Source organism: Echiichthys vipera, assembly GCF_963691815.1.
Source record: "Echiichthys vipera genome assembly, chromosome: 11".
NCBI classification, from domain to species: domain Eukaryota; kingdom Metazoa; phylum Chordata; class Actinopteri; order Perciformes; family Trachinidae; genus Echiichthys; species Echiichthys vipera.
The window spans coordinates 26,258,295-26,283,458 of NC_139836.1; the positions used below are offsets into that span (position 1 = coordinate 26,258,295).

The 25,164-nt window shown below is 43.0% G+C and overlaps 1 protein-coding gene across 1 annotated transcript in view; it reads right to left on the reverse strand.

Moving 5' to 3' along the window:
- Positions 1 to 15,938, reverse strand: part of ehbp1 (EH domain binding protein 1) — a 173,861-nt gene extending 157,923 nt beyond the window's left edge. The window contains 2 exon segments of the mRNA XM_083923469.1: positions 14,517 to 14,987; positions 15,597 to 15,938. Of these exon segments, the coding sequence (XP_083779595.1) occupies positions 14,517 to 14,620 (104 nt within the window). The 5' untranslated portion in view covers positions 14,621 to 14,987; positions 15,597 to 15,938.
- Between the last annotated feature and the right edge of the window lie 9,226 nt (positions 15,939 to 25,164).

A 25,164-nucleotide genomic window follows, 5' to 3' on the forward strand; every position in this document is an offset into this window, starting at 1 on the left:
TCTGGAGTGAAGGCTAAAGCACATTACTAACGGAGTGATTGGGTCTATTTAGAGCTTTACGTGTGGCAGGGCCTCTCACTGTAACTGTACGATATTGGGTTAAATTATGTACCTGTACAAAGCTTTAAATATTTAAATTTCCTGTAAATTACATCATATTTTCCTGGATCCAAACTCAAGTTAGACACCAAGCATGACCTTCATTAGAGCACAGTCTGGCCATTATTTATGTATTTTTGCTGTGGATTAATCTGTTGATCATCTTCTCAGTTAAATTAAATAGATGTTTGGTCTATAAAATGTTACAAAATGGTGAAAAAATGTTTCCCAGAGTCCAAGATGACACCCTTAAAAGTGTCGTACTTTCTGCAATTCAAAGATATTCAGTTACTGTCACAAAGGAGGAAATAAACCAGGAAGTATTCACATTTAAGAAGCTGATCTCAGACAATTTTGACTTTTTTTTCTTCAAAATGACTCAAAGCAATCAAGCGATTATCAAAATAGTTGGGATTTAATTTAATAAGTTAACTAATCCAATAATCAACTAATTGTTGTAGCTCTAGCCGTTATTTTTTCGAATTCGACCTTTACGTTTCTTCTATGGCCAGAATTGAAGGGTTTCAACACATTTCATCAGTCCTGTTGCCCAGTTTGATTCAGCCGTCATATCACTTTTTTGATGGAGACTACTGGACTTGGTAAATGGTAAATGGACTTGTACTTATGCAGCGCCTTTCTAGTCTTCTGACTACTCACGGCTAGGGATGTCCGATAATATCGGCCCACCGATATTATCGGCCGATATTGAGTTAAAAATGTAATATCGGGAATTATCGGTATTGGGTTTTTACAACCGATGTTAGTTCTGTAGGCTTCAGCATTTCCGAGTGTACCTGAATGCAACACGAGCGGTAGGCTTCAGCATTTCCGAGTGTACCTGAATGCAACACGGGCCGTTTACAGGCGCGTGCTTGATGACGTATAACAACAACACGCTTCACTCGTAGGTTGCTAACTGTGGCTAACAAGCTTCAGCTCGCCCGGTGCATGAGATGTCCGTGGTTTGGAAGTATTTCCAAGTGTCACCTATTAACAGTAAATGTGCGCTTTGCAATGACTGCAAGGCGTTGGTTATGAGAGGAGGAAACAAGGCGTCTTCCTTTAAAACATCACATTTGATCACTCACCTCAAGAAGAATCATGCGGAGTTAAACGCTACATCTGTGCAGCACAGTGATGAAAAGAAGCAACAGCCGACACCGAGAAACAGACTTTTGCTATCGTTCAGGATGCCGGATTCACCAAACGTGTGGAGTTCCTCGAGCCACGTTATGTCTGTTTAACGCCCAGTCGCAAGTATTTCTCAGACCAGTGCTTACCCGAACTGTACAGCATTGTTTACAGTCACGTCGAGAAGCTAATTTCTGGTGCTGTATCCGTTAGATCCAATGCAGGTTAGCATGTTGAGCTTGACTGCTGATTTATTGATTGTATTATTTGTCAAGTTCCGGCTCAGTCGTTACTCAGTCTGGAAAAAGAGAACTATGTTTGTTTACTACTCTGGACTGAAGCTATGCATCTTCCTGGTTTTGATAATGTCTGTAGTGTTGTTTGAGGCAAAATATTCTCTCTAAAAACACAAACAATTAAATGAATGGCACTTTTTTCAATAACTTATTTTGTACAGACTGTGTTTACATTTGAAAAGCCGTGTTGCATTTATGTATGCATCCAGTGGGGCATCACATAAAATTAGGCATAATGTGTTAATTCCATAATAGGTGATATGTGATGAATTTTGGTGTAAAAAGGCTGCATATATCGGTATCGAGTGATATCGGTATCGGGTGATATCGGTATCGGAAATTAAGGGTTGGACAATATCGGATACCGGATATCGGCAGAAAAGCCAATATCGAGCATCCCTACTCACAGCGCTTTCAGTGTTTGTCACATTCACCCATTCACACAGACATTCACACTGATGGCGGTGGACATCTACAGACCATCTAATCTGACCATTCACACCACATTCACACACCCATGCGCAGCACGGGGAGCAATTCGGGGTTCAGTGTCTTGCCCAAGGGGATCGAACCACGGATCTCTCGAATGGAGGACGACCCACTGTCACTAAGCCACAGTCGCCCTATTGTCAATATCAATACAGTATCCGATGTGACAGATGATCTATAACTTAAAAAAGCTACATAGTGGGGTGTGAATTGGGACAGAACATTTTTCCAGGCAATTGCTCCAGACTTCATTATTCCCCGTGAGGACGCTTGAAACAACATTGGAAATTCAGTAAGCAGTCTGTTTTGTTTCCAAGTCAGCTGCACGTTATTTTTGACAAAAATGTACAAAGTTTGCATTAAAGCTACGTGTCTCAATGCAACTATACGCAGAGTATACCAACTGTCGGATGAGAGAGACTCAGTAAGCGTGTGTTACAGTCAATACAGCAGGTAGGTTGGAGGGATGAAAGTGAAACCTGAGGAAAGGAGTTATTTCAATCTCCCCAACTGAGAAAGAATATAGGGGGCAGAGAAAAGGGAACTGTCAGCTCTAAGTGGTGATGACTGACAGCCTGGAGAAGAAAATTAAACGTTTCTTTGCTGACACGACTGGCCTATGGGTGAAGTGTAAAAAATGTTTTGAGAGCTGATGGAAAGTTGAATTGTGAAATGGTCTGTGCTGACGGAGATTGTGAAGCTGACCAAATTCCGGAAATATATCAAACGAAATTAATGGCCATTGTTGTAGAGCGTGAGACTCTTAAGTCCATGTGTTAGATGCTGCAAGAGAAGTGTGCACATTGGGGATGGTATGCATCGTTTTGTCTCGTTGCTTTAGTTTACTGGCTCCTCTCCAGTGCGCTTTCATTCCTCCCTTATCACTACATTTCTGCAGTGGCGGGGGAGGCATAACATTAACTGTGCAAACTCACAGCCATGTTTTATCTGTTGTTTAACTCTAATGAGAAAGAAACAAGGCAGATAATCAAAAGTGAAACTCTCATGCAAACTGTGACTCCTATATTAGGTATTTATCAACATCAAGTGGGGAGCGAGACAAAAGTAATAGTCAAACTGTCCCTGACTAAATGAATGTAAAAATCAGAATGAACATAAGAGATTCAGGCGGAAATTTGATACATGACAGTAAAATGAGCACAAACTGTAGTAAACAGAGGGCCGGGCAATATGGGTTCTCTGTTTCTGTTTGTCTCTATGTGTCCTGTGATAGACTGGCGTCCTCTCCAGGGTGTTCCCTGCCTCACGCCCGATGTCAGCTGAGATCAGCTCCAGCCCCCCGTGACCCCGACAGGGACAAGCGGTTGAAGATGAATGAATGAATGATCATCAAAACAATATAAAAATGTTGTAAATCCTAAATATTTTTCTATTGTTTCGATCGCAAGGTCGTAAAACCAGCTGCAGCTCTACAGAAAAGGTAATTTGTACAACGCTTCGCATTCTGATCCACGTGTGAGCGAAGGAGGAGCGAACCATAGAGGCGCTGTTTTGCTAACCTGAAGACAACAAAAAAAGGCTTTTCCATGTGGCTCTTTCATACAGACTGTTCATTTATTGAATTAGAAGAAAACATGCCCTTGTATGATATATATCATCATGAAGATATGAAATGAGTATGACCTATACCAGGAGAAGAGTTTTCCCAGCCCTAAGTCAACATACACCCTACTTCCACACAACATAGCACAAGCTTCAGGGAGAGATCAAGCACTTTAGATCATGTGTTAAAAACTTAGGGCGCAATCACACTGTCCAACCATACCGTGCCCAAGCACGTTTCACAGCTAAAGTCTAGTTCGTTTGACCAGTGTGAGTGCAAGCGTACCACGCCTAGGCGAGGTACGTTGCCGCCCACGGCCCCTTTGGGGGAGGGGGGGGGGGGCAAGTACTCTAAAGCACGGGACACAGTACGGACGGAAAGTCTGAGAGCGCCCTTAAAGACAGGGATGATAGGAAGCTGCCTTTCAGTCGGGTAAATGTGACAATAAGGGCGCACTCACACTGTCCTCCCGCACCACGACCCGGACTTTAGGGTACTTGTCCCCCCTCCCTCTCCCCCCCGCGCCCCAGCCCCGTTTGTACTCACACTGCCAGGGCCGGCCAATGCTTCTTGCTGTCCATACGCCATCACGCCGTAACACGTCACACGCATTGATCTCGTGTGTGTGGCTTTGTTTCCAAATCTTTCCGTAGACCTCAGAGTTTTTGTGCGTCTTGTCGACTGTTTTTGAATATTTTCATCGACCAAATCTGCAGTAAACACTCCACCTCCGCATCACACCAACGTGAACCTTTCACCGCCATTGTTGTTGTTGTTAAATGTCCGCGCATGGTCCGTCCTTCTATTTACATGTCCGAACAGGCGGACATAACGATACTGCCGTAGGGCTCGTGCTCGTACACGTGCGCACGCTCGTGCTCGTACATGTGCAAACGGCCGTGGACGGCCCGCTGGCCGCAGTTGTGCGCGGAGCGGGTGCACTCACACTGCTTAAAGGTACTAGGCTTTAGCTGAAAAAACGGTTTTGGCCACGGCCAAAAGGACAGTGTGAGTAGGCTCTAAAATCTCTCCCCCCTTAACAACTGCTCTCCCTATACCAGCTTGCTAACAACCCTGAGGAGAGACTGACACAGTAGGAATCACAACCATCATGTGCCTGAGAGCAGCAACAGGAGAGAAACAAGGAGTCCTGCTGAGCAACGTCCATTTCTTCAGGCAATGATACATGAGCAGTCAGGCGACTGTCGCTGCAGCAGTAACATCATTTACTTTCCTGACAAACAAACTGAAGAGGAAAAATGCAGAGTATTATGAAGATGAGTCTTCATGGTTGGTGGCAAATGAAACTGTTTTCTTCATTATGTTTAATTTATTTCACCATTTTTGTGGCTGGGAGTATATACAGAAGGAAGTGTGATCTAACCAAACGTGTTAGTGATATATCAAGACAATAATCCACAGATTAATAGACAAAGTTGCAGCCCTATGAGGCGCTATGATTTAATATATACTACCTAATTCAATATACTGTACACACCAAAACAACTTTTCAGGCTCACAATTTGTTTTTTTGCTTTTAACCCGTTAACATCATTCAGTCATTCATCTTCAACCGCTTGTCCCTATCGGGGTCGCGGGGGGGGCAGGGGTGTTGGAGCCGATCCCAGCTGACATCGGGGGTGAGGCGGGGTACACCCTGGACAGGACGCTAGTCCATCACAGGGCACATAGAGACAAACAGACCACCATTCACACCTACGGGCAATTTAGAGTCATCACTTAACCTAACATGCTTATTAACCTGCATGTCTTTGGACTGTGGGAGGAACCAGGAGAAAACCCACGCAGACACGAGGAGATCATGCAAACTCCACACAGAAGGGCCCCAGCAGGGATTTGAACCAGGAACCCTCTCCCTGTGAGGCGACAGTGCCAACCGCCACACCACCACATGATACATAATAATGTGAAATTTATATTTTTAATAATAAATGTTTACTACCAGAGAAGGAAACAAACACTGCAGCTTCAGCAGGTTGTACATCCACCTGCACCAACTAAATCTTTAAAGAACAGGGTTTCACAAATGTAACACCAGTGCTGCTCGTGGGGTTTGCTATTCCACCCTGACACACATACAGTGCGCATTTATCAGCCAGCAGATGCTGCGGCACCCGTCTGCAGGCTGCTAAATGATGAGCAGTCTTCAGGGCCATGTGTTTCTCTGCCTGACAGACACATCGGCACGGTTCTCATCACATTTAACACCCCATTGACTGCTTCACAACCCTGCAATGTTTCACGTCTCTTGGTGTTTGTGGGAGGAGTGTGTAAATGGCTGTTAGTGTCCATAATTGCAGCACAGAACGACACTTGGGCGGCTTCCACTGCAAAGCAGTTAAAGTGACATTATCGGAGAGAAAGACAGAAAGAAGTGAGGAGAGGCAGAGAGAAGACAGATCAAGTGACAAAGGAAGCGAGGGGGAAGGAGAGGAGATACGATAAGAGCGGTGCAGAGAAAGACACAGAGGTAAATGGAAAGAGGAGCATTAATGATGGTGTGAGAGCCGCCCCAGAAGACAGCAGTGGGCTTGGTGCAGTAACAATTACAGAGTCACAGGAGGAGATGAAGAGCTGCACAGAGAGGAACAAATCTGCAGAGTTAAATCGGCAGCACATGCTAAAATTAGACACAAATTGTCATTATCACTTTGTTTTCCCTGCTTTAGGCATGTTACTGGCATCAATTAAAATGTTCAAAAACTTTTAACAAACATAGGAGTCAAACATGAAGAGGATTCGGTGACTGAAGCCTCAAAATCTGACACGGAAAAACTGAAAAAACAGATGTTTGCAGTTCAATTATTATTTTCTCCAGCACCTCACAGACAATGATAACCCAAGTTGTGTGGTTCCTTCCAGAATACCTGCACAACAGAAACAACTCCTCCGTACTATAACCTGGCAGTGAAACCATCTCCTGATGCCAAACTTATACTCAAGAATGTGTCAATGTGTCATTTGAATAGAATGGAGAACCACATCAGACCGAGTTGGCAGGAGGATGTTTCTCTGGCAAAGACATGATGGACGCCTGCCATACTGCACACATGTTCAACAGAAGACAGCGTGCCACGGCCTGACACACGCTGGTCACTTCCATTGACATAATGAGCTGATACTAAACTGACAGTCTGTTGCTAGGACTGTGTTTTGTATTTAGAAACTAGCAAAGTGGGAAATATCGATGCATTTTTCTATCACATGAATAAAAGAGTGAAAGCAAGGTAACTTTAGGTGTAAAATGAATAAACAACATGGGCTTAGGGCTGGGCGATAGGGCTGAAAACTGATTGCGGATAGCTGGTCAACCCTAAAAGGTCAGTGCAGCGAGCCTCAGCTAAAGTCGTTAGCGTCAGGGCTAACTCTCTTCACGTTAATCTGAAGGTAGCGGCAAAGACATAGAGACACAGAGATGAAGCATTTATTCACAGACAATAAATTGTACACACACTGCTCTGCTACATTCACAACATTACCACTAACTAAGTAACTTCATACTCTTCGTCCCGCACCCGCTTGCTCTCCCTGTCGCTGACTGTGTTTGTGAGCGCTTGACACAGAGAGAGGACAGTTCGGCAGGTCGAGCAGTCTCACATTATATACACAAATACACGCTCAGTTATTCCTTAAAGGAGGTCGCCACTTCGTAAACATATCTTAGTTTAAAAATCATGTTTGTTTTTTTTAATCTCTGATGCTTTAGCCTGGCGGGGAGTTCATTTAGCCCTGGCAGGCTGCCACACTCGTAGTGTACCCGGGGAAACAGGAGCTACTTGGTGTGAGGATGTATTGGTTTCGTTCATCCACCACCCATCCCAAAAAGCATGGGGATGTGTGTGTCTTTTTTGTTGTTCTGCTGTAATGACGCCAAGTCAATCCACAGGTTAAAAAAAATGGAAAAATACAAAAATGTATTCCTGCGCTGCAGAAATCTACAGCGGGACCACCGAACACCGCAAAAGAGAAGTGTAAATCCGCTCGAGTCTGGTGAGAATTTGTGTGCGTGTTTCTAAATCCCCATGAAATGACTGATGGTGTGTGTGTGTGTGTGTGTGTGTGTGTGTGTGTGTGTGTGTGTGTGTGTGTGTGTGTGTGTGTGTGTGTGTGTGTGTGTGTGTGTGTGTGTGTGTGTGTGTGTGTCCGTGTGTGTGAGTGTTTTTGTGTGTGTGTGTGTGTGTGTGTGTGTGTGTGTGTGTGTGTGTGTGTGTGTGTGTGTGTGTGTGTGTGTGTGTGTGTGTGTGTGTGTGTGTGTGTGCGTGTGTGTGTGTGTGTGTGTGTGTGTGTGTACGCCTTGATTCACATGAAGACATCCTCCTTCCCTGTCTTGTCATGTGGCAGTGAGGAAAGCAGTCTTGATTAGCCACGCTTGCATGTAACCAGATAGAATTACCATGTTATCAATAGCGTCTCTGTGTCGTTTCCAGTGTATAACCTTCATATCCTCGCCACGCATATCAGCGCGTCTGTCAGCGGCAATGACACTTGTTGGCTCTCGGCGATGTTTTCAAACTAGCTATTACCACACGTAACTGACAGGTTAACTAGCAACACATTCTTGCTCAAAAGCACCAGCCTCAGGGGAATACTCACAGCATTCAGGCTTAAGTTCACGCCAAGTTGCCTTTTGCTGTTGGGGTTGACCCTCTTGACAGAAAAGTGTGCTTCACTTGCTGAACTCCTCCAAAGTCTGATATGTATCTGAACATTTCTCTGGCTACAAGCTTATATTTCTATACAGCCCAGTGTGAAACAGAGTTAAAATAATATAGCAAAGCACTGTGCATCAACAACAACAAAACAGAAACCAGCAGAGAGCACATAAGGTTTCAGACAGGATGCAATCTTTCTGATGACAACTTGTTGCACAGGCGCTATAATCTAACAATCTGCAGGGTTTGAAAACAAGCAACCTTGCTACCTGAATATGAAATTTAATCCTAACTTAAACTTAACATGGTAAGTCTTTATTTCAAGACATGTTTTGACACCTTTGACACCCTCCCATTTAATAATCTGAGCAAGAGACATGAAATTGTGCGGTGCATTCAAGGGCTAGTGAAAAATGAGTCGACAAGCTTTGCTATCAGACACAAACTAACCTGCAAGATAAACGAGAGAACAGAGTGACTCTCACCAATGTGCGAGCACACACACTCGACTTTTTCGTTCATCATTGCACAGAACTCCATCAAATCAAGTGACGATGCTAAAAGACGGATGTGTCCTTGGACACAGTTATAAAAGACATGAGAGAGAGGGGAACAAAGACTTGTGCACTCTGTAGCCATGCCAGCCGCACAAGGAGTGAGATATTAAACAACTAAAGCAGGCCTAGAATATTTGCTTAAGCCTTAATGAAAATTGTACCGTGCCTTCCTCTGAGCCTGGACAGCAGTTGTGTGGAAAAATAATGCTCACCGGATATTTGATTTGATTTGTGTCCACTCCCCTATCTTGACGATGAAACAGAGCTAATATACATGATGACAAGTGGGATATTTGCTCAGTTAGTTTGCTTTGTGTAGCCAGTGACCCTTGGTCAGCGGCATCAGTTGAGATAAACACAGAGGTGGGGTCACCAACTCAAACCTATGAGTATTAAGGAGCGTTGGTATGTGTTTCTTTATGAGGCTATTTTACATCAACTTCCATCCCATCTGTGTTCTCTACTGGCTCCTAGAAACACCAGAACCTGCACCACCCACTCCAGCAGCCTCATTATGTTCATTGTTCCTCGAACCAACACTGTGTTTGGTGAAAGTGCTTTTAAATATTTAGGTGTCGTAGTTGGCACTGTCGCCTCACAGCGAGAAGGTCCAGGTTCTGTGTGGAGTTTGCATGTTCTCCCCGTGTCTGCGTGGGTTTTCTCCGGGTTCTCCGGTTTCCTCCCACAGTCCAAAGACGTGCAGGTGTTCGGTTCATTGATGACTCTAAATCACCCGTAGGTGTGAATGGTTGTCTGTCTCTGTTTGTCTCTATGTGCCCTGTGATAGACTGGCGTCCTGTCCAGGGTGGACCCCTCACGCCCGATGTCAGCTGGGATCGGCGACCCCGATAAGCGGTTGAAGATGAATCTTGGAATTAACTCCAGGATCAAACTGAAATCCCTCATCAGCACGGACAATTTCAAAAGCAGGATTAAGGACTTTTTAAATACAATTTGCACATGTACTGTCTCTGAGCACTGATCTTCTCCTTTTTTATGTTTAATGCTGTTTATTTTATTGATTTGTCATTTTTAGTTGTGTGTTGTTTTGGTCTTAAATGTGAAACTTGTGTGTTTATGCTGCTGAGATTTGAAATCTCAACGGGGAATATTCCTGGTTAAATAAAGGGGAATGAAAAAATGACCCTAAAAGCAAAACCTATAACAGCAGTGCACCTACATATTCTGTTTTACAACTTGGATGTGCGACTGATGCCGTCCATATTATCACTTACACAACTAGCACCCCCGATTAAAGACATTCCTACTTGACTAACAATCCATCTTGTTGACTAAAGAGTAGTTGATTTAATCGAGAGATCTATAAAACCAGTTTGATCGACTCCAAGCACCACTTCAAGAACAGAGATGAGCTATTTCTTGCCGTTCTGCATTAAAAAAAAGCATAAAAATGTTATAATATAAAATAAAATGACAGATTAGAAGACTAATCAAATACAGCCATGTTCACATAGCCTCAGGCGGTCCTTTAGGCAAATATGCAAGTCTTTCCCATACAGTAAACATCCTTGCCTCTATCACTGCCACAAGAAAGTTTAAAAAAACTATGAGAGTAAAAACTTGCCCAGGAGTTTGTGTAACAGCCGATTGTTTCCTGCAACAATCTCTTTTCTCTCTTTCTCTGTGAAAAGCAGCTGCCTTTGAGTGTGGTTGGAAACGTCGAGACCATAAAACCGATCTGACTGAAAACATTAAATTGTGAAATATCGCGTCTACTTGTGCTACATTAGGAGGTTAAATAATCTCCGGAGCTGCCTGAGGCTATAGGAATGCGGCCTCAGAGATGTCCGCCTTAGTTAAAATGCATACTCTAAATTATTCATTGTAATCTTATATTGAACTTTCCCATTATCATCCTCCCATTGATTGACTGTTAAATGTAAAGGTTTGATTAGATAATGTTGGCTCCATTAAGGAAAGTGCGGAGTCAGTCAACCGGAGATGAACAGAAATACTAATTAGCAAATATCAGGGAAACGTGATCCAAGCATGTGCATCTAAGTGAAAGACACCAGATTATAAATGTAGTTAATTATACCAAACAGTGTGATACACCAAAGAAAGAAGAAACTCATTAGTATGAAACATTAGTCCGTTTATCCATTATATAGTAGTTCACACTATAGGTTTAAAAATGCTGCTTATCACGTTTCGAGGACGTTTGATTTATAAACCTGACCTGAATGATCATAATCACCTGCTACAGATGAAAGGCCCCAGAAAATACATTTTTCATCTCAGGCTATAGAAAGTTTCAAAGGGGCAGCGCTGCAACACTGTGAATGGTGCTTCATTTCACTGGAAAACACAAACACTGAACTCATTAATGTTTTAATGGTTGGTCTGAATTGATTCTGGCGTCTGAACTGGGTGTGTGAGTTGAATGCTAACTCCCTCTGCTCCACAGACGAGCCAACTGCAGCAACTAGGGCAACAGATAACGACCAAAACACAACGAAAAAGTACATTACAAACGTAGATATAAAGGATAGATAGGCACACCCCCAATCCTCTGCTCCTGGTCTGTTTTACATCTCAAAGATTTGTTGTTAAAAATGTAGAGGGGGGGGGGGGAATGAAACCTCTCTAAAGTGGTGAAATCACTGATTTGCTAAGAAGTCAGGAAACTCTCTCTCACAGACCGCCTTCAACAAGCTCATTTAAGAGCAGACTTCTGCAAATGCTATGCGTAGTATTGCAAAAAAACACGAGTAATGGTCACTAACAGGTGCTTGATGACACATCCAGTCCCTTACATTTACATCATCCTACATCTGCAGTAGTGATAGCCCGATACATCGGCCTACCCATATTATCGGCCTGTATTCGCGTTTTTAGGTGCATCAGTATCGGCTGATGTGGGCTGCTGCGTTCGCTGCAGTGTGTTCAGCGTTGTCTGTGCTGCTTTTGCTGTCTGTGCTAACGTTAGCTGTTAACGTTAGCCCGCTGAACAGCTCATCATCTCGCTTCTCATCGGTTTCCTTTCTCTCGTGTTGCGTCCTGTGCATCAGTATTACGGGCAGTGCGGGAACTCCTGCGATGAGCAACGTTCCGCACTGAGAGCTAAAAATAAATTGTGATTAATTGCGTTGTTTTTTTTGTCAAGTTATTTTTTTGTAATTAAAACTGGGTCCAGAGAGAGACAACGGGAAGACACATTACTCTAGAGCATTAAGGAAGATTCAATCCCCAAAATATTTATGCTGGCTGGATGAAAATGCCAAAACAAGCTCGCTCCACCCCACGTGAGAAGAGGAGCCAAGGGAATGATCCCACCTAACCTCGCAGAGAGACTGAAAATATGCACCTTTAAAACCATAATTAAACGATATCACTTCACCGCTCTTCTCTGTTGATGGGAGACTCTTCAATCCGCCTTCGAGCGTGGCCATTTGATTTCCGACATGGTCAGAAAGCACGTGGCACAAGCTAGTTCTTATCGCGCATCCCCCGGCCCCACCCAGAGGAACAGACCCTTGAACTTCTCAACTACTGATTGTTTACTGATAATTATGTGGACTTTAGAGAACACTACTGAGCATTTGAATGTCAGCCAAGTGTGCAAAATGCTTTCACAATGTACATTCAAAGCCCCACATCTTTATGTATGGGCACACAAACGTAAGTGTTTTCCCTTTGTTCCTGTTACTGATGCCAGAAATGAAACGGCTGTAGGTTTGTTGTTTTTTTTAATCACATCTGAAGGCTTCAGGATTTGAGATCCGTTTAAGCTCTGGGGACTGTTTCCAGTCGGCATAGATGGAAAGTTTCCACTGCAACAATAACATACCGTACTGATGAAGTCCAAGGAAGGCAAAAACTGCGTGCCAATGCTTTCTCACACACTTTGAGCCAGGCGTACACACACTAAACTCCGACACTACTTGTATCGGAGGTTATTCAAATACAGTTTGATGCAGTAAAGCTGACCTTTAAGATGAGAGGCAGCATCACACAGTGACTAGTGGCAACTGAAATGGGCATGATGACAGACTTTTTACTTATTAAACCATCTCAGAGGGGTTTCTAAATTTAGATCTGATGTCTTTATCACGCACAAACTACAAAAGAGGGAAAGGAAATTGTGTAACGACAAATGACTATATATATATACACATATTCATTGCATTGAATAGCATAAAAGAGTTTTGCTCAGATTGCAAAAACAAAGCTTCTTAGCGACGATGTACTGAGCCCACCCACCCTTTGCTCTGGGAAGAGATGTACATTTTTCTCATTCCATTCTCCAACACGTTAACATCTGTCCCAGGTCTAAGCTCTGTGGTGCTGCGTTAGTCACGCCTACGGCAAACTGCTTGAGAATCCATGTCCGCAGGCTACATCTTTGCTTTAAGTCACCTCTTTTCACTCATTACGGGACACATACCTGCAGGCTCAAGGAGCACACACGCACCAATCTCCCCACATCTCTGAAAACACAACCCATAGCTCATCCACCTCCCTGCAGTGTGTGTATCGTTCATTCTTTACTACAGAAATATGTTTGGGGTGTACTTTTATAGAGGTTGAAGGTATGAGGAGAAAAGATGCTACAGTACTTATTGTAGATTGTGTCAGGGAGCAGGCATTTGCTATAATTGTTGACAAAACTTATCAATTTAAGTCTTAAATCTCCTCAACTGTCAGTAAGAATTTGGTATTTTGATTAGATTTTACTTATAATTCTTGACTTTTGCCATACTCTTCTTTCATTATGCACCTAAATACCAAGGCAATGTGAAAACCTACTTGGTAATTGTCATAGATAGATATTATATTTGTGTTTTTTAGGTGTATCTGTATCGGCCGATTTTCCCCGGGTTATTTACAGACTGGCGTCCACAGGCACCTTTTTTATTTTCAATAAATGTTCCTTTTTTTTTAAATTGAGACTTGGTACATTTGTTTTCATCATTGTATAATTTTCATGATGTAAATTGAGGAAGAAAAGGTTGAAAATTGGCAGTCCGTAGAGGTCATCGGCTAAGGCTGATGAAAAAATAATCCGTATCGACATCGGCCCTAAAAAAATCCATATCAGTCGAACCCTATAGGTAACACCGGTTAACCTATTCCTTTCTCATCTTCATTTGCAAATATGCAGTGAAATTGTGCTACAAAAAAGCAGACAAGAGTGATTTTCCCCACACAGCAGCTCATATTTTCCACAGATAGTCCTACAAATGACTACACAAGTAATGTTCTACCTTTCTAAGTAATACTTCTACAGAAAATCCTCTCAGTTCCCCTACTTTCAATAAGGTCAGAAGTCAACATCAGATCTGTTATTTAGCATCCCTGGAGACGCAGAAGTAGTGGTTTGCTCAAAGACAGGAGTGTGTGTGTGGGGGGGGGGGGCAGGTTAAACCCAACCCTGCAGGATGAAGGAAGGGAAATCTTTCTGCCTTCCACCCTCTTTTCATGACTCAAACCAAACAAATTCAACATTGGTGCACAAGAGAAGAAAAAACATAGCAATTTTACAAGGCAGCCGGGCCCCTCCCAGCATGCAGACATGCCCGCACACCGAGGATACTGAATGTGTGTGTGTGTGTGTGTGTGTGTGTGAATTATGGCCACTAGGAAGGAGCTCAGCATTCCTGCACACAGAGACACACAGTTTTCATGGGGGCTTAAATGACAGCTCTGTGGTCGACACTTATTCCCCTTAAAAAAAACTCACCATTTCTTAGTGCACTCCACCATCAGCTCCTGATAGGAAGCTACGAACTGGAATTTGGATGCATGCTTCCCCACACGTTGCAGTCTCTTCCAAACCGAGGCCATGTTTCCCTGGGAGCGGGTAGTTTCTGTGCACCTATCCCGTCCTGGCTGGACTTCCTTCTTTTGGGGGGGTTCCCTCGCACGATTTCACGCTATTTCTTATACAGATCTCAGCATATCCCACCCTCGTATACACTCATAATGTGAAAGCACATTGGAAAAAAATGAAAAAACACATCCAGTCCGGGGTGCTGGTCTTTAAAAACTGCCTGATAAATACAAATATAAGGACACGGGATCTCTGCTGCAGTGGTCGAGGCTTGATTTGACGGCGCACATGATGTTTTGAAAGAAAATCACTCCATAATTGTGAAAGGCATGATGAGTAATCCACTCGGTATTAATGCATTATGTCCATTTGGTGATTTCCCTGCAAAAAAAACAGAAAAAAGACACAATCAGTATGGCAAAAAAGAGCAGGATCCCGGTGTAACCTCGCTGATTTCTAACCCTGAAGTAACTCCACTAAACGTCCCCGATACAGGGATGCTTTGTCCGGGTAACAGCCTTTCCTGCTACCGCCTGTTGTGGCTCCGTAGATGTTAAAACCCCGCTTATCTACACCGCTAACACAACACTTTGTTCATGTGTAAGAATGTGCCGAGGTCCTCCAGCACAACCACTTCTTGCCCCCGCTGCCAGCACGGCGTGTGCCGGGGGGCTATTTACTGGTGCGGCAAGCTAACTTGGGGATGTTTGATAACACAAATATGAATGTGAATATTAAAGAAAAATGACAGGGAAGCGGTGACATTACGTTAAAATAAGTCTCCTTAACCACCCCGTTGTGCACAAACTACACAAAGAGACACCACCCTGAAACTGAGCCTCAAATGAACATTTTGTAAACAAGGAATATTTTGGTTGAATGTGTCTGAATCCAGGGAGTAGCCTGCGCCTAACCGGGGTGATTCAGCCTCTACGCTACCGAGTTAAACATGTGAAACTGGGCTAATGTCTGCGTCTGTGTGACACTCACCTCACTGCGGTATCCGACACATGATAAGTGTTAATATTAAGAGGTGTCCGACTGCCTATAACCAGCTAATTATCGCTTTCCCCTTCGCAGCGGCAGCGGCAGTACCGACACCAGCCATGTACACAGCGAGCTTAGCCTGCTGCTAGCGACTAACGGCTAGCCATGACAACACGGCGCGAGCGGAAACCGTTGCTCGCAAATTGATACATTTGTTTTGCTCCGCGGGTAACGGGCGGGTAACGGTCGGGTAACGGTTAAACGCGCGGATTTGAAAAACCAACCGTCACTTGTATAAGTTTCTTGTCCTCCCCAACAAAGTTAAAGAAAAGTAAGGATCCCCGCAGCAAAGTAGTCCCAATTGTTAACTGATAGTTTGCTCATCTGTGGTGTGTAAAGCTAACCCGTGTTTGAAGCCGTTTCCGGTCTGGGTATGTAAAATAAAACCGTTACTAAACAGTGCAACTAAACTAGCTATGAATGTCTACACTGTCTACGTAGAAACAACACACCCACATTCAAAGAGTCAACTTTTAGTCGTTTTGTAGTAATTCTGTTTCTCTTTGTGGTCATTTTAGGTGTATTTGTAGTTGTTTTTTATCTGTTTTTATTATGTCATTTCACGTTTACATGTCGTTTTGTTTCTCTCTCTGATCGTTTTACAAATATTTTAAATCATTTTACGTGTATTTGTCGTCATTTTTTGTCGCTGTGTCGTCATTTTGTTTCTCTTTCTGGTTCTTTTATGTCTATTTTTAATAATTTTGTGTGTCTTTGTCGTCGTTTTGTTTCTCTTTCTGGTTCTTTAATGTCTATTTTTAATCATTTGAGTGTCTTTGTCGTCGTTTTGTTTCTCTCTCTGGTTCTTTTATTTCTATTTTTAATCATTTGAGTGTCTATGTCGTCGTTTTGTTTCTCTGGTCGTTTTACTTCTATTTATAATAATTTTGTGTGTCTTTGTCATCATTTTGTGTCTCTATTTGGTCATTTTGTGCCTTTTTTTCCTTATTTAGTATCCCTTCGTGGTCGCTTTACCTCCATATAGTCATTTTTTGTCTTTTTGTTGTCATTTTTGGTGGTTTTGTGTAAACTTGTGGCCACTTAGCATCTTTGTGATCACTTTTCAGCCGCATTTAATGAGACACCCTTGGGCCTGTGCCCGGTTTACCGCAGTAATCCATCCATGAAACTAGCTAATAAAAATGTACACACACGTATGTTATTTCATAAATACATTACATTTGCTTGTCTCATACTCATTAGAATCATACACCCTTTAAATGCTGGTGACAGATTTGTTTTATTTTGAAGGCTAATCTGTAAACTTCCGGTCTGGTTCAATGTATATCCGTCTAACTTGACTCAGCTTCTCCATCATTTTGCCTGCAGCCTGGATGACTGAAGGCTGAAGAAGAAGAAACGCCCCCGGGCATCAACCATTGGTTAGATCCACTTGTGCCATTTAATCTATCTCCATACATCTGCAGATTGTTTTCTCATCTCTGAGCTGTTATTGTCACACTGGTCAAATCCAACAAATGCTCTCTGACTTTGGGTTTTCCTTGGAATGATTGCTGCTGCATCTTTAAATATGTTATGTAGGTTTATTATGAAGTCCCCGAAGCACAACCTTTTAAGCCAAATTACAAATTATTAGTTCCTTAAATAATTTCTTAAAGGTCCCGTATTGTAAAAAGTCAGATATCCCTGTATATTTGATTACAAAACACATGGAGGTGCTTTATATTTATACTGTGAAAGTATCAAAACACTTACATACTCATATTATGTATATGTATATAGGTATAAAGTGCTGCTACAGTGCCGTTACAGTCATTCCCCGACTGCAATGGCGGTGCAGAGATGCCGAAAGACTTGCTGACCAATCAGAGCAGAGAGGGCTTTTTCAGGAGGGAGGTCTTAAAGAGACAGCGCTTAAATAGAGCGTTTTAGACGGAGGGTGATTCATGTATATTCAGGATGAGGAACAACAGGTAACGCTACATAATACTACTCACCGCCCCTTATTCCACACAAATACAGAGTAACTCCCGCTCGCTCCCCCCCCTGTTTCCTGCGTGCATTTACGGTGTAGCTAGGCTGCAACTTAGCACGTAACTCCAGTTAACTTACATCCTGCTTTACACCAACTTCCACTGAAGTACAGAGTCACTCTCACTTCCCCCACTAATTGTACCGCGTTGCATCCTCACAAAGCTCAGAGTTTAGCATGAACGACCCGAGCCCACTGGTGCATAGCCTTTTAGAGGAGGAGACACCCCATCCAGACAGACAGGGTCACAAGGTAACTGATAGAACGAGCTAAGCCTTGGTTGGGTGACGTCTTTAGACCAGACAAAACATGCCTCAGACATTACAACGCCCCTCTGAACTTCTCTCATCACAGGGTCTCTAAAACACGGTCCAAACAGGCCAAGGTCTCTAACACAGGGTCCACATAGGCTAAGGTCTCTAAAACAGGGTCCACATAGGCCAAGGTCTCTAAAACTGGGTCCATTAAGGCCAAGGTCTCTAAAACAGGGTCCACATAGGCCAAGGTCTCTAAAACAGGGTCCACATAGGCCAAGGTCTCTAAAACAGGCTCCACACAGGCCAAGGTCTCTAAAACAGGGTCCACACAGGCCAAGGTCTCTAAAACTGGGTCCACATAGGCCAAGGTCTCTAAAACTGGGTCCACAAAGGCCAAGGTCTCTAAAACTGGGTCTACATAGGCCAAGGTCTCTAAAACAGGGTCCACACAGGCCAAGGTCTCTAAAACAGGGTCCACACAGGCCAAGGTCTCTAAAACAGGGACCACATAGGCTAAGGTCTCTAAAACAGGGTCCACACAGGCCAAGGTCTCTAAAACAGGGACCACATAGGCCAAGGTCTCTAAAACAGGGTCCACACAGGCAAAGGTCTCTAAAACAGGGTCCACACAGGCCAAGGTCTCTAACACAGGGTCCACATAGACCATAAAACAGTCATGAGTTATCTGCAAGAAACAGGATGTACAGAAGCACAGATATGCCATTACACCATCATGAGGCAGTTATTTACGTTTTCCATTTAGCACAAACAAGCTAAGCACTAGTCACATGAGAAGGTTAAACAGAGGTGACCCTGAACTGATTCTGACCTGACAAAACTATGATCATGAATTACAAATATCCAAAATACCCACAACACAATGTAACCAGGCCGTGTCTTAAAGCGCAACTCCCGTACAATTACATGCTCCTTTGCCTGGACCTACAGTGTAACTCCTGGTCATTTCCCACCATTCATTTGAACTAATATACCTGGTAATTAAAATGATATTATGCGCTAAGACGCAGCCTAGTTACACTGTAAATGCACGGGGGAAACAGGAGGGGAAGTGAGCGGGAGTTACTCAGTAATTGTGTGCAATAAGGGGCAACCTACGCAGGAAGTGAGCGGTAGGTACGCTCTAAGTAGCGGGTAGTATTGTGTAATTTTGTTTTTTGAACATTAAAGATGCATGTTCTTGTAGAAACCAAGAATACGAGTATGAGCCTGAAAATGAGAACAATGTGGGACCTTTAAACTAAGTAGCAGCCTAACTGTGAACATCATTTTCAAAGCTTTGAGATGAAACGACGCCTTTATTAGTTCACCCGGGACACTAACGTATCAAAGCTCATCCCCTCAGGTCAGTGCTAATGAGGATGAGGCTCACACTTCCTGCTCCTGTCACATTAATACGTGAGTGTTAACCTTGTATGGCTGCGTGCCAGGGGGTCTTTCTCCCATGTTGAGAGGGGATAAAACCTAGCATTCATCGGAAATCAATGCACCCTCTTCTACACACACACACACACACACACACACACACACACACACACACACACACACACACAGCGAGAGAGAGAGAGAGAGAAGCAGCACTGCAGAGGGAAAGGCATTATGAGGCAGATTAATTCAAATATAGACACAATAACAGGAAATTGATGTTGTATCACTCCTTTTGTATGTTGCTCAGGGTTATAAGCTGCAAGAGAAAGAGTGGATTTATTATTTTTTGTTTGTTTGTTTTTAAAAAGGGGACTGGACGGAGAGGATATAAAATAACACAGTGCCATACAACGCTTCTGTTGAGCACTTTTAATAGTTGTAAACTTCACCAGGAGCCCCTGAAAAACACCAAACAATGGAAAATCTGCTTTTGCGTTAAAATAATTCAATTAAATTTGAATTCAATTTTATTTATAGTGCCAAAACATAACAAAAGTTATCTCAGGACACTTTACAGAGTAGGTAAAGACCTCACTCTATGACTTATTTATGATTTACACAGACCCAACAATTCCCCCGTAGAGTACAGTGGCAACGAATACCCTCCCAAATTTGAATGAATTTTTTTTTTAATGATTTACACAGAAGTTACTGGTCAACTTCAGACACAAAACACAATTTTTTCTGATTACAACAAATTCATAATGTTAAAACTACATGCACCCAGTGTCTGAAATTACTGGGTTAAAAGTGAAAAATGACCCCAAACAATCTGTGAAAAAACATGATTATATTTACAAGTTTAGACCAATATCCTAACCATATATTAAACCATCATTTCATTTTCATTCATTTGATATCATTTCCATTTCTGTCTCTAACACACACTCACACAAACAACGCAGTTTCATATAAATGCACTGATAACAGCAATTTACTCATGTTGGCACAACATGTATGGAGGACCAAACCTGCCAAAATAAAATAAATATAAAATAAAATAAATATTTATATATAACTAAATGACGTGATGGATAAATAAATGTACCATTCAATGTATGAAAAATAATATTAAAAGTAAATGTATACATTTATAATTTATATTTGGCTGGGAACCGTAGGGTCGATGGTTCAAGTCCCTGTGTGGACCATGTATGGAGCGTGGACTGGAGAGGTGCCAGTTCATCTCCTGGGCACTGCCGAGGTGTTGTTGAGCAAGGCATCGAACCCCCAACTGCTCGGGGCGCTGGTCACTGGCAGCCCCCTTGCTCTAACATCTCTCCATTAATTGCATGTTTATAGTTCCTGTTTGTGCATGTGTGTGTATTTCGGGCCTGTGTGTGTGTAACATGAATAAAAATAAGAGTGAAAAAATTCAATTTCCCTGTTGTGGGATAAATAAAGTAATTCTTCTTCTTCTTCTTCTTCTTCTTTATAAATGAATTGATAAAATGTGACATTAATACATTTAAATGTGTTTATTTATTTACATTTGAATTAATGCCCATTTTTTATTTGCTTTCTTATTTCAAATTCATTTTATTCATCAAGTTATTTAATTATTTATAATTTATTTATTTATTATTTTGGCAGGTTCGGTCCTCCATATACAGTGCCTTGCGAAAGTATTCGGCCCCCTTGAACCTTTCAACATTTCGCCACATTTCAGGCTTCAAACATAAAGATATAAAAGTGTAATTTTTTGTCAAGAATCAACAACAAGTAGGACACAATCGTGAAGTGGAACGAAATTTATTGGATACTTTAAACTTTTTTAACAAATAAAAAACTGAAAAGTGGGGCGTGCAATATTATTCGGCCCCCTTGCGCTAATACTTTGTAGCGCCACCTTTTGCTGCAATTACAGCTGCAAGTCGCTTGGGGTATGTCTCTATCAGTTTTGCACATCGAGAGACTGGAATTCTTGCCCATTCTTCCTTGCAAAACAGCTCGAGCTCAGTGAGGTTGGATGGAGAGCGTTTGTGAACAGCAGTCTTCAGCTCTTTCCACAGATTCTCGATTGGATTCAGGTCTGGACTTTGACTTGGCCATTCTAACACCTGGATATGTCTATTTGTGAACCATTCCATTGTAGATTTGGCTTTATGTTTTGGATCATTGTCCTGTTGGAAGATAAATCTCCGTCCCAGTCTCAGGTCTTTTGCAGACTCCAACAGGTTTTCTTCCAGAATGGTCCTGTATTTGGCTCCATCCATCTTCCCATCAATTGTAGCCATCTTCCCTGTCTGTGCTGAAGAAAAGCAGGCCTGATACTCCTTCCATTTCAATATAATTGCTTGCACAGTGCTCCTAGAGATGTTTAAAGCTTGGGAAATCTTTTTGTATCCAAATCCGGCTTTAAACTTCTCCACAACAGTATCTCGGACCTGCCTGGTGTGTTCCTTTGTCTTCATGGTTCTCTCTGCGCTTTAAACAGAACCCTGAGACTATCAAAGAGCAGGTGCATTTATACGGAGACTTGATTACACACAGGTGCATTCTATTTATTATCATCAGTCATTTAGGACAACATTGGATCATTCAAAGATTCTCACTGAACTTCTGGAGTGAGTTTGCTGCACTGAAAGTAAAGGGGCCGAATAATATTGCACGCCCCACTTTTCAGTTTTTTATTTGTTAAAAAAGTTTAAAGTATCCAATAAATTTCGTTCCACTTCACGATTGTGTCCTACTTGTTGTTGATTCTTGACAAAAATTTAAACTTTTATATCTTTATGTTTGAAGCCTGAAATGTGGCGAAATGTTGAAAGGTTCAAGGGGGCCGAATACTTTCGCAAGGCACTGTAGGTGGCGATTACTGTTTGTGTTTTAATCTTGGCTCATTTCACACTAAAAAGCGAGCGCTAAATACTTTCGTGCCCCCCAAATTTTGCAAAAACATTTCTCTGCACGGCTAAATCAGGTTGCAGAAAACTATCTTTGTAAAATGCCTCATAGATAAATGATATATTGTGTGTTTTGGTATTTAACTCTGCTCACCGTCCCAACACAAAGCAGCGTTCAGATCAGCTTTCATTCAGACTGAGGACGTTTTGGGGTTTTGGGGTCAGAGCCGATTTGACAGCAGGAGGGCCCGCTGATCCCGCTGCTCTGCGTCGCCTCTTTACATTTTACTCCGACAGATTACAGGGGAGCCTCCCTCCATGCGTCAAGGAATGCTTTGATGTGACAAATGACCCGGTGCTAACTGACTGCCTGCCTGCATGTCAGCAGAGACATTTCATACATAACACAGGAGGATGACGGCGTGCGTGTGTGTGTGTGTGTGTGTGTGTGTGTGTGTGTGTGTGTGTGTGTGTGTCTGTCTGTCTGTGTGTGTGTAAAAGAAAGACAGTGAGTGGCAAAAGGTCAAGTGGAGTCCAGTCTGCATTCAAACTCCAGACACATGCTTCCTTTTGTTATGTGTTTGTGTCTTGATGATCGTTTCCGTCCCCTGTTGCCACATGATGAATATTTATTTGCCATATTTTAATGCTTCGGGCTACGTTTCCACTATTTACGTTATTTTCTTAAACAGACATTTCACCGTCTCCGTTTTCTAAAATAACATCATGCACATCTGTCCGTTTTCAGAAGTTTGTGTTTACACTGACCCGTGGTTATTTGCTGTAAAGAACCAAACCTGTAGGTGGCAGTGTTTAGAGAAGCTCAAGCCCACGTTAGCCAACGATCCGTGATCACCACAGCAAAATGAAAATGGAAAAATATGTCGCTTATATGACGCAGGTGCGAGTTCTAGCGCATAATGTGACGCCGGCTGCAGGAGACTCTGTTTACGTGCAAACCTGCGACTGGAGTTTTTAGAAAATCTCCAATCCGGGCGGAGTATTAAGAAAGAATCGTTTTCAGAGGCGAGTTCTCCGTTTGCGTGTAAACGAAGGGCACAACGCAGGGAAATGTCTCTGTTTTCAAAGGTAGCGTGTAAATGGGGCCTTAATGGCTTAATTATTGATTGGTCAAATATTCATGTTCATCAGCAAAGCCATTTCATCCCTTAATCACTTTGTCAACTTTAATGCTACACAAAAGGTCCATTTTCAAATAGATTGTTTCTCAGCCTAAGGGCGCACTCACACTGTCCGTCCGTGCCGTGCCCCGTGCTTTAGGGTCCTTGTCCCCCCCTCCAGGCCCGTGTGTACTCACACTACCTGGGCCTCGGCGAATGCTTCTTGCTGTCCATACGTCATCACGCCGTAACACGTCACACGCATTGATGACGTCATCGTGATGCGTGGCTTTGTTTACAAATCTTTCCATAGACCTCTGGGTTTTTTTGCGTCTTGTCGACTGTTTTTGAATCTTTTCATCGACCAAATCTGCAGTAAACACTCCACCTCCGCATCACACCAACGTGAACCTGTCTCCGCCATTGTTTTAAATGTCCGTGCATGGCCCCTCCTTCTTTTTTCTATGTACCAACAGGCGCACATAAAATGACGTCAGAGCCGCCGTAGGCCTCGTGCTCGTACACGTGCGCACGCTCGTGCTCGTAAATGTGCAAACGTGCTTAACAAAAGCCCACCTCTCCCAACCGGGCTGTGGATGGCCAGCATACCGCGCTATAGGAGCCCTCACACTGGTGAAACGAACTAGACTTCAGCTGTGAAACGTGTTTGGGCACGGTACGGATGGACAGTGTGAGTGCGCCCGAAAACACTAAATGGGGCTGCAACCGAGAAGCACACCATCGCCCCCCCAACTGAGATTTACCCTATATTTGACCTAAATATATTCTGTTTCCATATACTGTCACGTCTCCAGCCAGAGTGAATGATGAATGCACACTAGAGCCAGAAATGCGGCCTGTCAGCAGCGAGTGAGTTAACTCTCTGTCCTGAGAACGCCAAACATGATTAATGATTTCCTGATTCATTGACATTAAAAACAGGTCGTCTCTGCTGCTCGTGAAGAGCTGACAAAATCACATCCTCCAGGATTTAAAGCCGGCAGCTCTTCAGCCGCAGAGACTCTGGTGTTCGGTGCGAGACCACTTGAAAAGACCTGTTGACAAAGCAGAGTCCTTCAGATAGAAGCCGAGTGAGTCTGAACCACTTCAGTGGAGCACAGATAGCCCAAAGTATCCGCTGACACCACTGTAGGACGAACAGAACAACAAGAGCTGAAGCCTCTTAACTTCACCACTATGAGTTATGATTTGCATGTTTTAGCTGTCCCAGTGTCACTCGAGGTCACAGAGTAGCTTTCTCGCTTAGCTACATGTACAGAACGTGGATAATGTTGATATAATACTGTTATTGATGTTTCAATGTGATTATCTGATATTATTCCTTACTACAGCTTTAGTTTTACAACGATCTGACGCGTAAAAGTTCATATTTCTATCCTCCCATCATGTTGTTCTATTGCAGAGGTGGTGTTAATTTTTATTAGGTTTTATTTAATCTAATAAATTGTCATTTAAGTGGCCAGACACGTTTTTTATGGGATATTGGACGGGTGGAAGCGTGTAAGGCTCTGTGTCCTGGTTTTAACTATGGGTTGTCATGGTTTTAGATGAAGAAGAAGAAGAAGAATTACTTTATTGATCCTGCAAGGGGAAATTCCAATGGATTGGAGCCCCGAGCAGTTGGGGGTTCGGTGCCTTGCTCAACAGCACCCCGGCAGTGCCCAGGAGATTAACTGGCACCTCTCCAGCCACCAGTCCACACTCCATTCCTGGTCCACACAGGGACTCGAGCCTGTGACCCTCCGCTTCCGAACTGAGTCACCACCTATGGACTGATAATAAACTCCATACTTGGTCCATACGTGGGACTTGTACTAGCGACCCTCC